The following is a 16,581-nucleotide window of genomic DNA, read 5'->3' on the forward strand; positions in this document are numbered from 1 at the left end:
TTATTTTAAACAAAGATGCAGCTTTTATTTAAAGAACTAAAAGAGCTGAAAGTTTTCCTTTCAGTTCCTGAGTTTAGACATAGTGCTGATCAGTAATTAGCTGTGTTAATAATTATATCATATCAATGGAAAGTCCTCAGAAGGATACCAAGACAAACATGTGTGTGTTTTTATGGATAGAAAGTAGGAGCAAGATGTCTTGGGCCTGAGGGAATGTCCTGGGCGGTGAGTCCCAAATTTAGCCATATGGACGGTCAAATATCTGCACAGCGAATTGCAGATGAGCTCCTTAAAAAAAGGAGCGAGGCTCGGCATCAGCCAGTGGGCGTGGCGCTCAGGGGAGGTATCAGGTGTCCTTCAGAACTCGTAAGGCCAAAGCACATATTTGTCAGCTGCCTGAGACCCCGAGCTCGCACTCCAGGTCAGAGTTCAGTTCGGTGCAGACGCTCTTCACCTCCTCTCCAGTTTTCTTCTTTCTGTCAACCACCAGGACAATAAGCAGCCATGGATGCCATCAAGAAGAAGATGCAGATGCTGAAGCTCGACAAGGAGAATGCCTTGGACAGAGCAGAGCAGTCTGAGGGAGACAAGAAGGTAGCGGAGGACAAAACCAAGGAGGTCGGTTTCCATTCGGGCATTAAAATGTGGGGGTGGGGGGGGAGCTTTAGAAGTGTTTCATTGACGTGTGATTGATTAGAGATGAAGTTAATGATGGTGAATTTTTGTTTCCTAGCAAACAGAACTACATTTAGGTATGATTTCTTTTAAATAAACCATAGAATGTTTTGGGTTTTATGTAGAGATTAAAAGAAAGGCCAGTAGCGCCATGTGAGAATGATGGAACCATGAAGAATCCTTCAAAAAAGACAAGCCAAAGTGACAATTTATTACAAAATCATTAATCATTAGTTACTCATTAATAAGTTACTTGTTTTGGGGAAATGTTGTTCAGTTGATAATTAAAGCTATAAAAAAGCTAAAAACTGAAATATGACTCATTAACATTATTCCAAAGTGTCGAGATGAAAAGAAAAGCCTGTAAAGCAACATTAGAAAACTAGAACCATGAAGAAAAATTCTACAAGTTTTCTACGATGCTTCCTTTCATAGTCACTAGAATCTCTGAAGAACTGAACAATGTTCTCAGGAAAGAAAAAGGTTCTAAATCGTCCTGTTCCTCGTAGAACCCTTAATTGTTTATCTCTGACCTGGAAAAGTGAATAGAGTTTACCTTTAAATACAATCTAATTATAAATCTTCTGTAAATGTGACTTCACCCAGGTGAGAGATGTGTATTAAAGGTGCACAACGTAAAGGTACTGTACTCACCCCACCCCACCCCTCCGAAAGAGAACCTTAGTACCTTTTTTCCCTGATAGTGCACCTTTAATAAACCTGATAAAGCATTTGATATGATAACATTCGCTTCACACAGACTCTGAGAGATTTTCTAACCACTTTGTGTTTGTATTCTTGGATTCTAATTTCTCTAATTTCTTCCCTTTTCCTTTTCCTTCCTCTCTGTTTCTCTCTCTCCTGCAGCTGGATGATGATCTGGTTGCCATGCAGAAGAAACTCAAAGCTACTGAGGACGAGCTGGACAAGTACTGCGAATCCGTGAAGGATGCTCAGGAGAAACTGGAGCTGGCCGAGAAGAAAGCCGGTGATGTGAGTCATACCGCTGCGTGTGATGCTCTATTTAGGGCTGAGAAAAAGAAAAAGTGTGTATTTTCAGTGCATGCACACACAAATCTAATGCACAGGACTGAAATGTGTCTGAAACTCTGGTTTATACTTCTGAAAAATCCTGACAGGATTATGATGACTGAATTATTCCTCTCAGTGTGTAATGTAGCCCAAGCCAAATTTCACAGCGACATTAAATAGGTTTCTATATAAATAACATGCTTCAGCTCAAAGTACAGGTCAGTAAAGGTTAAATTTAGAGCAGAGCTTTATAAGGTCACAGCAGGTACGAGCCCCTAAAAGCCATGAGGTTGAAATAGGCCTGTGTGTGTCGGCCACGTATTGCGTTTCACCGATCTTCCCCTGGATAGAAATCAGAATCAGAAACACTTTTATTGCCAGGTATGTGGACACACACGAGGAATTTGACTCCGGTTTCACTTAGCTCTCATAGTACAAAACAGATAAAAAGCGTATACACAAAACAAACAAACACACAAAAATGGTGCAATAGGTGCATAGTGCAAAGTAAACCAGGTAAGTCAAGTATGAAATAGATAAATAACTATAAAGTATACAGTGTGCACAGAATGACGGTATGAGTGTGCAGATATTTTACAAGTGATATTACTGATATATGAATCTGGATTTTAGCTGTTCATCACAGAAAGGATTTTCCCTTTTGGTGCAATATGGTGCATAGTGCAAAGATGAAATAGTAAATATAAATAAGTATAAATATAATATAAGTAACAGTGAGCACAGAATGACAGTATGAGTGTGCAGATATTATGCAAGTGATATTACTGATATATGAATCTGGATTTTAGCTGTTCATCACAGCAGTGGCGATCCTAGAGTGATTTACTCCCCGGGCGAAACCCCCTGCTGGCCCCCCCCGGCCCAACCCGACAACCACCTCCCACCCACCACCTAAGAAAACACTAACTTCGTCCAGAACACACACGACCCCATACACAAACTCACAACAGCTATTTTCAAGAACAAATTTCCAGTTTTAATGACTAGTGCAATAAAAAATATAAAGATAAACAATAAAAGATAAACAATAAACAAAAAGACTCAATGACTTCGCATTACAGCTATCCACAGCTATTTAAGAAAGCACAACTGCACTACAGCACCACCCGATGGTCAAAATATTGCACAAGTCAGTCAGTTTTACCAACAGACTGCACAATGAATTATCATAGAGTACCATTCACCATTATTATTAACAAGAAGACTTAAACCTCCATTAAAGTCGCACCATATAAATAACAAAAGAAGCTAAACAGTTAAACAATCACAATTACAGAATAACATGAAGTGACAAAAGATCTAAAAATACTATACATTAAAGTGGCAAAAATGGTAAAACACAATCATGTATCATAAATAAATGAACTAACGACAGAGAAGAGGTAAATCCTATACATATTACTGTACACATAAGAAGAAATAACAAACAATATTGTGTATCATAAATAACAAGAAGTAACAAATGAAGAAGTTAACACTCTTTAAAGTGGCAAAAATGGCAAACCACTATAATTTGTCATAAATAACAAGACGTGCAAAAGAAGTAAGAGGAAAACAGTCTATATACATTTAAGTGGCAATTATATTCAGGATGCAAAAGTGAAAGCACAACCTAAAAGTTGGCTTTTCTGGCCTTCCTGGATGCAAATTCTTCCACAATGTCTTCATATGAGATTTGTTCCCCTAAGGCGTGGTTTATGCTGATCACAGCAAGGCCACTGAACCGTTCCTGTGACATTGTTGACCTTAGGTAAGTCTTGATCAGTTTTAGCTTCGAGAAGCTCCTCTCTGCCTGAGCCACAGTGACAGGCAGAGTGGCAGCAATTCTGAGTCCAGTCCAGAAATTGGGGTAGATCTCTGATAGCTCCGCGACGTACAACACACGACGAGAAATGTTTAAACGACCATGTAAAGCTGTTAACATTCTGTTGGCTAATACAGAGCCCAACGTTAACCCAAGGCAATGACAGCAATAACTTTAAACGTTTTGTTGCAAAGCCTAATCGTTATGCTGAAATTAATTTCATGTTGGGGGGCAGGCCAGGCCAGGTCGTCCGACTTAGCAAGCATCAATAATATAAGGCTAATTAGGGCACTAATTCATGTCACTCACTGAAATTGATTCATAAAGCATACCTTTTTCTTTTGCTCGTTTCTCCTCCTCTTCTTTCCTTTTCTTCCGGAATTGGGCACCTGATGGCTTTGACCTTTTCCTATCCATTAGATCTATCTCCGAGTACGACTCCGTTTATTTGTCATTCGACCTCCTCCTGAATGATTCCCCCTTCCCCCAACACAAACTCACCGTCAGTGTGTAGTGGTGAGCACCTAACACGAGAGGTGAGACTGAACCATTTCAACTTGACCAACTGACCACCACGACCACAATAATCTTGGGAATTCGTTCGGTTCATACACACAATCAAACGTACAGCCATTTTGAAGTTGTTTGGATTGTTCTGCTTTTCTGTTCTCTCCTCTTTCTCGCGCGCACACGCACACACAAAAGCGTTTGCTCAATGTAATGGAATGTGGTCTGCACATTTGAGAGGCGTCTTGAGTTTGTGTCCTATGCATTGCGGCACCATATTTGGTTTGTTATTTAAATTATATGGGGTTTTGTGCCCACAGCAAACGTGATGCATGATGGCTTTTGCTGCATGTTACACTTGTGTGTGTGTAACACTGCTGCAAACCCTTAATTACAATTGAGCTACAAGAACTGACCAACTTCAGGTATTGACGCCTCTTGTTATGATGACATCACCTGCGCAACTTTGGTATTGGGCTTCCCCATCCAAAATGTTCACACACACACACACACACACACACACACACACACACACACACACCCCGCCCGTCTTGTTTTTTTTTCAGGGGTTTTTTTTGGGGACCTTTTTTTGGGGGGGGGGACCGTTTTTTTTTCCGCACCCGCGCTCGTGCTGCCCCCCCCCCGCGATGCCGCCCCGGGTGGCTGCCCGGTCGGACCGCCCCCAGGACCGCCCCTGCATCACAGAGACAGCCTGAGGGAAGAAACTATCCTTGTGTCTGGTTGTTTTTGCGTACAGTGATCTATATCGCCTCCCTGAGGGGAGAAGATTAAACAGATTGTGACCAGGGTGTGATGGGTCCGCAGAGATGTTACCTGCCCGTTTCCTGACTCTGGACAAGTATAAGTCTTGGATGGAGGGAAGGTTGACACCAATAATTTTCTCTGCAGACCTTATTGTCCGTTGCAGTCTGTTCTTCTCCTGTTTGGTGACCGATCCAAACCAAACAGTGATGGAAGAGCAAAGAACAGACTGAATGATGGCAGAGTAGAATTGTGTCAGCAGCTCCTTAGGCAGGTTGAGCTTCCTGAGCTGGCGCAGAAAGTACAACCTCTGCTGAGCCTTTTTAATGATAGTGACTGTGTTGGTTTCCCACTTCAAGTCCCGGGAGATTGTGGAACCCAGAAACCTGAAGCTTTCAACAGCAGTCACAGTGTTGTTGGTGATGGTGATGGGCAGCAGAGTGGGGGGGATCCTCCTAAAGTTCACTGTCATCTCCACAGTTTTGAGCGTGTTCAGCTCCAGATTGTTCTGACCGCACCAACAGACCAGCTGTTCAACCTCCCGTCTATATTCAGACTCGTCACCATCTCGGATGAGGCAGATGACCATTGTATCATCCGCAAGTTTCAGGAGTTTAACAGACGGGTCTCTTGAGGTGCAGTATAAAGGGAGAAGAGCAGTGGGGAGTGCACACACCCTTGGGGGCGCCAGTGCTGATAGTCCGAGTGCTGGATATGATGCTCCCCATCCTCACCTGCTGCTTCCTGTCAGTCAGGAAGTTTGTAATCCACTGACAGGTGGAGGAGGGCACAGTGAGCTGGGTGAGCTTGGTGTGGAGGATGTCTGGAACAATGGTGTTGAATGCCGAACTGAAGTCCACGAACAGGATCCTGGCGTACGTCCCTGCAGAGTCAAGGTGTTGCAGGATGTAGTGTAGACATATTTATTGCATCATCCACTGACCTGTTTGCCTGGTAGGCAAACTGCAGGGGATCCAGCAGGGGGTCTGTGATGTCCTTCAGGTATGACAACATCAGTCTCTTGAAGGACTTCATGACTACAGATGTGAGGGCAACAGGCCTGTAGTCATTCAGTCCTGTGATGGTGGTTTTCTTAGGAACTGGGATTATTGTGGAGCGTTTGAAGCATGAGGGGACTTCACACAGCTCCAGGGATCTATTAAAGATCTGGGTGAAGATGGGAGCCAGCTGGTCAGCACAGACCTTCAGACAAGAGGGTGACACACCATCTGGGCCAGGTGCCTTCCTGATCTTCTGTCTGCGGAAAAGCTGACAGACATCCTCTTCACAGATCTTGAGTGCTGGTGGGAGGTCAGAGGCGGGAGGTGGCAGAATGGCAGGGGGTATAAATGGGTCTTTAATGACTGAAGGGGGGAGAGGTGAGAATGTGTTGAATCTGCAGTAAAACACATTCAGCTCGTCAGCCAGTTGATGGTTCACTGCAGTGTTGGGGGATGGTCTCCTATAATTCGTAATGTTCTGCAGGCCTCTCCACACTGACATCGGATCGTTTGCTGAAAGGCTGTTTTTAATCTTATCAGCATAGCTCCTCTTAGCTGCTTTCACCTCCATTGTCAGTGTGTTTCTGGTCTGATTATACAGAACTCTGTCTCCACTTTTGTAGGCCTCTTCTTTGTTCTGACGAAGTTGCCTGAGTTTTGCAGTGAACCAGGGTTTATTGTTGTTGTATATGCAGAAGGTTTTGGTAGGCACACACACATCCTCACAAAAACTGATGTAAGATGTCTCGGTATCAGTCAGTTCATGCCGGTCTGAGGCTGCAGCCTCAAAAACACTCCAATCAGTGAAGTCAAAGCAGGCTTGTAGTTCCACTTTGGCCTCATCGGACCATCTCCTCACCGTCTTAACTACAGGCTTAGCAGTTTTCAGCTTCTGCCTGTAGAACGGGATAAGATGACCCATACAGTGATCAGATAGTCCCAAGGCTGCACGGGGGACAGAGTGGTAGGAGTCCTTTAAAACAGTGTAACAATGGTCCAGAGTGTTAGAGTCCCTGGTGGGACACTTAATGCACTGTTTATCTTTTGGCAGTTCGTGGCTGAGGTTTGCTCTGTTAAAATCCCCCAAAACAATGAGCAAAGAGTCCAGGTGTTTTTTCTCCACGTTGTTTATCTGGTCAGCCAGGTGTTGTAACACCTCATTAACACACGCCTGAGGGGGGATGTAGACTCCAACCAGAATAAACGAGGAAAACTCTCGCGGAGCATAAAATGGTTTACAGTTTATGAATAATGACTCCAGATGAGGACTGCACGATTTGTTTAGAACCGTGACATTAGTACACCAACCTTCGTTAATGTAAAAGCAGACTCCGCCTCCCCTCGTTTTCCCCGTGAGCTCCGTTTCACGGTCCGCTTGGTGCAGGTGAAATCCAGGCAGGTGGAGAGAAGTGTCCGGGATGTGCTCACCGAGCCAGGTTTTGGTGAAGCACAAGGCAGCAGATCTGTTAAAATCCGTGTTGATTGAGTTGAGGAGCAGCAGTTCATCCATCTTATTGGCCAGAGAGCGGACGTTAGCCAGGTGAATAGACGGGAGCACAGTGTGAAAACCCCACTGCCTCAGTCTGACGAGCGCACCGGCTCGCTTCCCCCGGTGTCTCCGGCGTCTTCGGTGTAATCCATAGAGAGCTGCTGCTCCTCCAACAAGTAGCTCTGGAAAACTTTCCAGATCAATGAAAACCGATGAAAAAACTTTACTGGTGGTTATTCCAATGTTTTATAAGTTCTTCTCTGGAGTATGTGACCAGAGAAGCAGCACAAGAAACACAACAAATACACAAAAACATAGAAAGTACAAGAGAGCGAAGTACCGAGGCAACCGTCCGCAGCGCCATCTTGGAGAACAATAGAGGACAGAGATCTATTTCACACACAGATGAATTCAAGTAACACGTATTCAGTAAATATAGTTTAGCACATCTTAATAACATCATTTGATGAATGTGTCTGTAATAATTCAAATTGAGTTTAACAATGTTGACGTGAGCAGAGTGAGTGTGAAAGGACTAACCACTGGATGGCGCTAAAATTCATACATATATATATATATATATATATATATATATATATATATATATATGAAACAAACAAGCAAACAAACAAGAGGACACTACTTTCTGAGAGCAAGAGCACTGTCAGGGGTGCATCTTAGAAAATAAAAAAAATAGGAAAAAATGAACTAGTAAAATAATCACTAGAAATGTTCAAGATTATGATTAATTTTATGTGCATCATAAAGTGTTAGAATAATAATTAAAAAGTAATTAGAAATATTTTTCTGTTTGTGATGGAGCTGACATTTAACATCTGTTTCTTGAAATTAAATATAAATATCGCATACGTTTTAATAATTTGGCAACTCAAAACAGAAAGTTAATACCACAAGGCATGACCAAAATAAATCCTGAGCAGAATAAACATAAAAAGAAAAAAGCTTTAAAATACTACTACTACTACTACTACTACTACTACTACTAATAATAATAATAATAATAATAATAATACACAGATTATAATAATACATTAATTACTAAACATTAAATATGGAAAATTTTCCAAATGTATTTCAGTGATTGATTAATCAGTACTGTTGTGTTTGAAAGTAATTGAATTGACCATAATAATAATAATAATAATAATAATAATAATAATAATAATAAATCAGATCTTTGGAGTGCCACCTTTATTCACATCATAAAATTAACCTCCTGTGAACCTGCTGATCTTTTTTGTCTATACATTTGCATAAATTACATAAATTAACCAAAATCAAATAATTCAACTATTTATATCCATCTCAATGGTGGTGTAGTGGTTAGCGCTGTCGCCTCACAGCAAGAAGGTTCTGGGTTCGAACCCAGCGGCCAGCGAGGGCCTCTCTGTGTGGAGTTTGCATGTTCTCCCCGTGTCCGCGTGGGTTTCCTCCGGGTGCTCCAGTTTCCCCCACAGTCCAAAGACATGCAATTAGGTTGACGTGGGGCGGCCTTGGGCTGAAGTACCCTTGAGCGAGGTACCAAACCCCTTACTGCTCCCCGGGCGCTCTGGTGTGGCTGCCCACTGCTCTGAATGTGTGCGTGTGTTCACTGCTTCAGATGGGTTAAATGCAGAAGATGAATTTCACTGTGCTTGAAGTGTGCATGTAACGAATAAAGGCTTCTTCTTCTTTCTTAGCATGAGCTCTGTATATAACTGAATGTGTCAGTAAATTGTTCCACTCAGTTTCATTTTCCATGCACACTTTTCCTTTTTATGACAATAAACTATATAAAAATAAACGTTTCAATACAGCTTTGTTAAAAATGTAGATTTGTTTATTATTATTATTAAGATATAAGACACCACAGGTACATTTAAAAAAAAAATCAAACAATACATATCACAATCAGTATTCATCAAACAATTAGTGAAATTTTGATGTTCTTAATTTTTTTATTGAAATTTTCTTCAATGACATTTATTCATGCAAATGAAGCCTCATTAAAAATGCATAAATGTCCATATTTTATAAACAAACATAAAATCTTTTGATGTGAGGATTAAAATGGCAATTTCACCCCGAGACAGATATTATATATATATATACACACAGTACTGTGCAAAAGTCTTGGCCCCCCGATTTTTTTCACACAAACTTTGTTATAGATTTCTAGTTTATGACTTCTACATTCATTATCGAGTCACAACATGACAGAAACATATTAGAGTCCAAACGTTCATTTTTTTCAGCACAAAATTAAATGTTACAGAAAAAAATGCTTGTAATATATCTGAGCAGCATATTCCATAAGAGCGCACTTTTCAGATAAAAAAAGAAAACGTAATGAAGGGTTTTGGTGTAAAATGAAGAAGTGAGTGTGACAGTCAAAGTGTCCAGAAGAACTGTGGCTGGTTCTGTAAGATGCTCAGGAAAACCTACAGATCATTTCCACATAAAACTGACCTCACTGGACCTCAGACGGAGATTTTTTTTTTTCTTTTAAAGCAAAGGGTCGTCTCACACCAAATACTGGCTTTGTTTCATTGATTATGGCTCACTGATTACTCTTTATAGTATTTTTTAAATGTTGAAACATTTCATTTCATTATTTTTAAGTCATTTTAGTCAACAGCATTTCTTTACATGTGCCTCAGACTTTTGCACAGAACTGTGTATATTATTTGTTGGTATTAAAATATTTATGCCATTTCCAGTCTGATATCTATAATATACTGTAAATAAAATAATAATCAACATTTTTCTTAAATCTGACTGTGATATCAGTGTAATTAGGGATGGGATTGAACGTGCCAAATTTGACGAATGACTTTGTGAATATTTTTGGCTTTTAAGACAAAAAAAAACTGTATTTTTTTTATTTTGGGAAAAACTGTTTTAAAAATGCATCAAGGTTTAACTGTGTTTCCGTTCAAGCTGGTGTTGTTTATCAGGGAAGGTTTATTAAGGGTGTGTGTGTCTATATATATATATATAATGAGACACAAGATGTCTTGGAAAAAATGACAGAAATCTGTAAACAAGCGTTTCACGGACTTGTGACGTCATTATATCGAGTGGGCGGGGCCTACATCCTTCTTCATAGTTGGTAGGTTTCAGCTGATGGACAATTACAGTGAAATAAACAACTTCCTGTTGTGTTTCTCAGTAATCATTTTATCACTACAGTTTATAGTTTGAGATGAAATGTTCTAGATGTGGGTTTATTTTTCAACTTTAACTGTTACTGCAGGTGACATTTCACAAGTTGGACTACCAAAGGTTTAGAAATGTGGGTTTTTGGATGATTTCATGAAGAAGATCTGGCAACCCAGGTCTCAGTGGAGCCAGGGGGCGAATAACAGAGACAAACTGCGCACTAAATCACACACCATCACTTTAAAATAGTCGGGGTTTTAAACTCAGCCTGGAGTGTGTGGGTTTGGGTGTAGTCTAGGAGACGCCGGTGAACTTCCGGTTTTTTGGTGCGTCTCTGGGTGCGCGTGAAGCGCCAACACCCAAGCTGAGATCCTCCACCCATCAGCTCCATCCTGAAGCTCTGTGATCAGCATCATGAGCCTGGCCGGAGTCCCGCACCTCCAGGCCGTGAAAAAGAAAATCCGGTCTCTGCAAGAGCTCACCGACCACACGGAGAACGAGTGCGCGAGACTTCAGGCCGAGCTCGAGACGGAGAGAGCAGCGCGCGCGTCGGTAAGGCCGACAGCAAGCCGTTAATTCCGTTAAAGCGCGTCAGCTCTGAGTCTGCATGTAGGATAGTGTATAATAATAATAATAATACCTCACACACACAGGGAGCAGTGCAGTGATGCTGTAATGCACCGCAGCATGCACGGGTGTCGGGTCTGAGCATGAGGACCAAACAGGGGCGATTCTAGGATCTGACCTTTAGGGGTGCTCAGCCCCCAGTGCTGTCAGTGGCTCCTGGCTTCAACAACAGGCTTTCCATTTTTAGTCCAGATTTAAGATTTTTAGAATCGACACATTTTTAAACAAAAGCTCGCCCAACAAGCTACAATATCTACCCATCCACAAGCACTGTCATGCAGATTTAAATGTTTTCACTAGATAAGACCTAGAGCGTTTGGTAAAACTTGTATGATAGTAATGGTTAGGCTAATGGTAATGGCAGTGGCGGCTCCTGAATTTTTTTTCAGGGGGGGGGGGCAGTTTTCCCCCGTTATGTCTACACGGACCGTAAATGTCCACAGGACTGAAGTAAATTGACCTAGGTAGCAAATCAATTGGCCGAACTTGTTTTTGCCTGGTAAATTCAGATATCAATATAGACAATATCTGTCCTCTCCACTAGGTGGTAACACTAAACAAGTTCATCTCATCTCATTATCTCTAGCCGCTTTATCCTTCTACAGGGTCGCAGGCAAGCTGGAGCCTATCCCAGCTGACTACGGGCGAAAGGCGGGGTACACCCTGGACAAGTCGCCAGGTCATCACACGGCTGACACATAGACACAGACAACCATTCACACTCACATTCACACCTACGCTCAATTTAGAGTCACCAGTTAACCTAACCTGCATGTCTTTGGACTGTGGGGGAAACCGGAGCACCCGGAGGAAACCCACGCGGACACGGGGAGAACATGCAAACTCCACACAGAAAGGCCCTCGCCGGCCCCGGGGCTCGAACCCAGGACCTTCTTGCTGTGAGGCGACAGCGCTAACCACTACACCACCGTGCCGCCCTAAACAAGTTAAAGGTGGCAAACTAAGGTAGCCTAGTAAACTAGACCCACCCGCCTAGCGGCCAAAAATATTTTTGCCTACGAGTGGCAAATATTCACATTTAGTCTGGCTTGCCAGGCTAAAACTAAGGAAGATTAATTGTGAAGCCTTCAAAGCAAAACATTTGGCATCACAATCAGTTAATATTACATTACTCATTTATTTTCTCATATTATTCCAGTATTCTATAATAAGTAGACACAAATTCTTAATTATAAACATATTCTAATTTCTTCAATTCTAAAGAATGCAATTAAAGTGGCAGGATATAAATCCAAAAGTGTTTATTTAAGTTTTGAAAAAGATGAAGAAAAGCATAACCATCAAACAAACACGTGCAGCTTAATTATGTGGGGTTTTTTTATATGGAATTGCACCATTTTAACAACAAATAATTCTAAATAAATTCTGCATTTTTTTCCCCAAGAATTCCTCCAGAAAGCCATGCCTTAAAAGGAAATTTAAAGTATTACAAGCATGTCAATGAACACAAAAGGCTTTAGTTATTTAGCTATATACACACAAGGTTACACAAGGTTTTGTAGTCAGTGCAACTTGGCTTAACAAGTTGGAAAAAAGGTAAGGTGCTGCTGGCTCCAATGAACACATATACTGTACAATACATAAAAACTGAAAATATGCTTAATTTACACCAAGTCAGAGAGAACTTGAGGCTACTGAAATATTCCAAGCATGGCAATGTTAAACTGCCATTGGTAAAACAAAAACATGGCAATGTTAAACTGCCATTGGTAAAACACACACACACAAAAACAACTTTTGCCTAGTAAATTCAAATATCAGATATCACTGTACCTGTTAGGGTTTTGCTGGGATTCGAACCTGGTTCGTTGGTGTGATAATCCAGCAAACCCCCGCTAGGCCACCAGGGGGATGACTCAAATGCAGAGGCGTGAGGCGGAAGTAGAAAAAGAATCAAAAGGTTTATTTAAACTATATACACTATATACAGGGCAAAACAAAAGACAAAAAAAAACCAAAGAGTATAATCCAAAAGAAAAGCAAAGTGCAAAAATTCAAAAGCTAAGAAGATCAAAAAACACAGTACAAAGGAAACTGGAGATAAACATAACAGCACAAAGACTCCGTGACAAGAGGACTGAACTCAGGGGTATAAATAGACAAACTAATTAAGGACACAGGTGAAGATAATTAGGCAATTAACACAAACACAAAACACAGGAACAGTGGCGGCCTCTAGAGGCCAAAATAAACACGACATGAAAAGGAAATAACAGCGGCCTCTAGAGGCCAAAACAGTCCTAGTCCTAACAGGACCCCCCCCTCTAGGAGCGTCTCCTGACGTTCCCAGGGCGATCCGGATGGGCCGAATGGAAGTCCCGACATAGTTCTTTATCAAGGACATCCCGAGCAGGAACCCAGCAGCGCTCCTCAGGACCATAGCCCTCCCAGTCCACCAGATATTGCAACCCGCCGCGGACCCGGCGGGAGTCAAGCAGGCGATTCACAGTGAACACAGTCTGCCCCTGGAAGATGCGGGGGGGTGGGGGGTTCCTAGGGGCAGGGGCATACGTAGACGTCAGTACGGGCCGTAACAGGGAAACATGGAAAGTGGGGTTGATCCTCAGAGTCCGGGGCAACTGGAGCCGGTAGGAGACAGGGTTCACCCTGCGCACCACCTTGAAGGGGCCAGTGTAGCGAGGAGCAAGCTTGCGGTTCTCCACCCGCAGTGGAAGGTCCTTAGTGGACAGCCAAACACGCTGCCCAGGGCGGAAAGCGTGTGCAGGTCTTCTATGGCGGTTGGCCTGAGTCTGGTTGGTTCTGGAGGTCTGTATGAGGGTCTTCCTGACCTTGCTCCAGGTCTTGCGACACCGTCTCACATATTGGTTGACCGAGGGCACCCCCGCGTCCTCCTCCTGGTCCGGGAACAGAGGTGGCTGGAACCCGAATTGGCACTGGAATGGCGACAGCTTGGTGGCCGATGACTGCAGGGTGTTGTGGGCGTACTCCGCCCATGGCAGCCAGGTGCTCCACGATGTCGGGTTATCCATAGCCAGGCCTCGCAGGGTGGTTTCCAGGTCCTGGTTGAGCCTCTCCGTCTGACCATTGGACTGTGGGTGAAACCCAGAGGAGAGGCTGGCAGTGGCTCCGATGACCTTGCAGAACCCGTGCCACACTCGGGAGGAGAACTGGGGCCCTCGGTCTGAGACGATGTCCTGTGGAAGACCAAAGACTCGGAAGACATGATTAAACAAAAGTTTCGCAGTTTCAAGAGCAGAGGGGAGTTTGCACAGTGGTATGAAGCGGCAGGCCTTGGAGAATCTGTCAACTAAGACCAAAATGACCGTGTTACCTTGTGACTCAGGGAGACCCGTGATAAAGTCGACTGCCACGTGGGACCAGGGACGCCGGGGAATGGTCAGAGGATGCAGGAGACCCTGGGGACGCTGTCGTGGGTTCTTGGTTCTGGTGCAAACCTCACAGGACAGGACAAATGACCTTACTTCCTTCTCCATGTTAGGCCACCAGAAGCGTCTTTTCAGGAAGTCCAGGGTCCTCCGAGCTCCCGGGTGGGCGGTGAGAGGGGAAGAGTGACCCCACTGGAGAACCTTGGCCCGGGCTTGATGTGGGACGTACAAGAGGCCTGGTGGCCCCGTCCCAGGACCGGGGTCCTGGCGTTGGGCTCGTCGGACAGCCTCCTCAATACCCCAGCGGACAGGGGCCACAATCCGGGACACAGGGATAATAGGCCCGACTTCATTCTCCCTGTTAGTGGCAGAGAACAGTCTGGACAGTGCGTCAGGTTTGGTGTTCTTGGAGCCGGGGCGGTATGAGAGGGTGAAGTCAAACCGACTGAAAAACAGGGGCCACCTAGCCTGTCGAGGGTTCAGTCTCTTGGCTTGCTGGAGGTACTCCAGGTTCTTGTGGTCAGTCCAAACCAGGAATGGATGTTGTGCTCCCTCCAGCCAGTGCCTCCACTCCTCAAGGGCCAGTTTGACCGCTAGCAGTTCTCGATCCCCCACATCGTACCGGGACTCAGCAGGACTCAGGCGGTGGGAGAAGTAAGCGCAGGGGTGCAGCTTTCCTTCCGAACGTTGAGAGAGCACCGCGCCGACACCACTGTCCGAGGCGTCCACCTCCACGATGAATGGTTGGGAGGTGTCCGGGAGAACCAGAATGGGTGCCGTGCAGAAGCGGTCCTTGAGGTCTTTGAACGCCTTTTCTGCCTGAGGAGACCAGCCATAAGATCCACCTGTCCCTTTGGTGAGGTCAGACATGGGTGCTGCCACAGAACTGAAGTTCCTGATGAACTTGCGGTAGAAGTTAGCGAATCCTAAGAACCGCTGAACCTCCTTAACGGACTTGGGAGTAGGCCAATCCCGGACGGCCAGGGTCTTGGCAGGGTCCATTTGGAGTTGGCCTGTCCGTACAATAAATCCCAGAAAGGAGACCTCGGGAACATGAAATTCGCATTTCTGGGCCTTGGCGAACAGATTGTTCTGTAGCAGCCTCTGGAGAACCTGGCGGACATGGTGGCGGTGCTCCTGCACGGTCTTGGAAAAGATAAGGATGTCGTCGAGGTAGACAAAAACGTATAGGTTAATCATGTCCCTTAAGACGTCGTTGATTAGGGCCTGAAAAACAGCTGGTGCGTTGGTGAGTCCGAAGGGCATCACCTGGTATTCGTAGTGCCCAGACGGGGTGTTAAAGGCAGTCTTCCACTCGTCTCCCTGTCGGATACGGATGAGGTGGTATGCGTTCCGTAGGTCCAACTTGGTGAAGACGGTGGCGCCTTGGAGCAGGTCGAAAGCTGTGGACATCAGCGGAAGGGGATATCGGTTGCGCACAGTGATCTTATTCAGGCCCCTGTAATCAATACATGGTCGGAGCCCCCCATCCTTCTTGCCGACAAAGAAGAAGCCGGCTCCAGCAGGTGAAGTGGAGGGTCGAATAAACCCAGAGACCAGGGCATCTTTGAGGTATTCCTCCATGGCCTTGCGTTCTGGCTGAGAGAGTGAAAACAGTCTGCCACGAGGAGGGGTAGTCCCAGGGAGCAAGTCGATGGCACAGTCGTAGGCCCGGTGCGGAGGAAGAACGGCGGCCCTGCTCTTGCTGAATACCTCCTTGAGATCCCAGTACTCTGTGGGAACTTGAGATAACTCGGTGAGATCAGGGGGCTCGGCAGGAGACACAGGAGAGCTAGAGAGCAGACAAGAGGCATGGCATGCAGGGCCCCATTCCACAACCTGGCTTGTTACCCAGTCTATGCGAGGGTTGTGGCGAGTAAGCCAAGGAAGGCCTAGAATAACTGGGAACTCAGGTGAAGGAATCAGGTGCAGGGATATTTCTTCCTTGTGACCTTGAGACTGGAGGAAAACTGGAGAAGTAACTTGGGTGACTCTTCCATCACCTAACGCTTGGCCATCGAGGGCAGACACAGACAGTGGGACTTCAAGAGGTGCAGTCGGAATATTGATGCTTTGGGCGAAGTGAATATCCATAAAGTTCCCAGCCGCCCCTGAGTCTATCAAAGCTTGACA

The 16,581-nt window shown here is 44.4% G+C and overlaps 1 protein-coding gene across 1 annotated transcript in view; it reads left to right on the plus strand.

Moving 5' to 3' along the window:
* Positions 1–389: 389 nt before the first annotated feature.
* tpma (alpha-tropomyosin) overlaps positions 390–16,581 on the plus strand; it is a 66,654-nt gene continuing 50,462 nt past the window's right edge. Inside the window, exons 1-2 of the mRNA XM_060940399.1 lie at positions 390–618; positions 1,543–1,668. Coding sequence (XP_060796382.1) covers positions 505–618; positions 1,543–1,668 — 240 coding nt within the window. The 5' untranslated portion in view covers positions 390–504. The remainder of the gene's footprint in view (positions 619–1,542; positions 1,669–16,581) is intronic.

This window comes from Neoarius graeffei, chromosome 15 (assembly GCF_027579695.1).
Source record: "Neoarius graeffei isolate fNeoGra1 chromosome 15, fNeoGra1.pri, whole genome shotgun sequence".
NCBI lineage: Eukaryota > Metazoa > Chordata > Actinopteri > Siluriformes > Ariidae > Neoarius > Neoarius graeffei.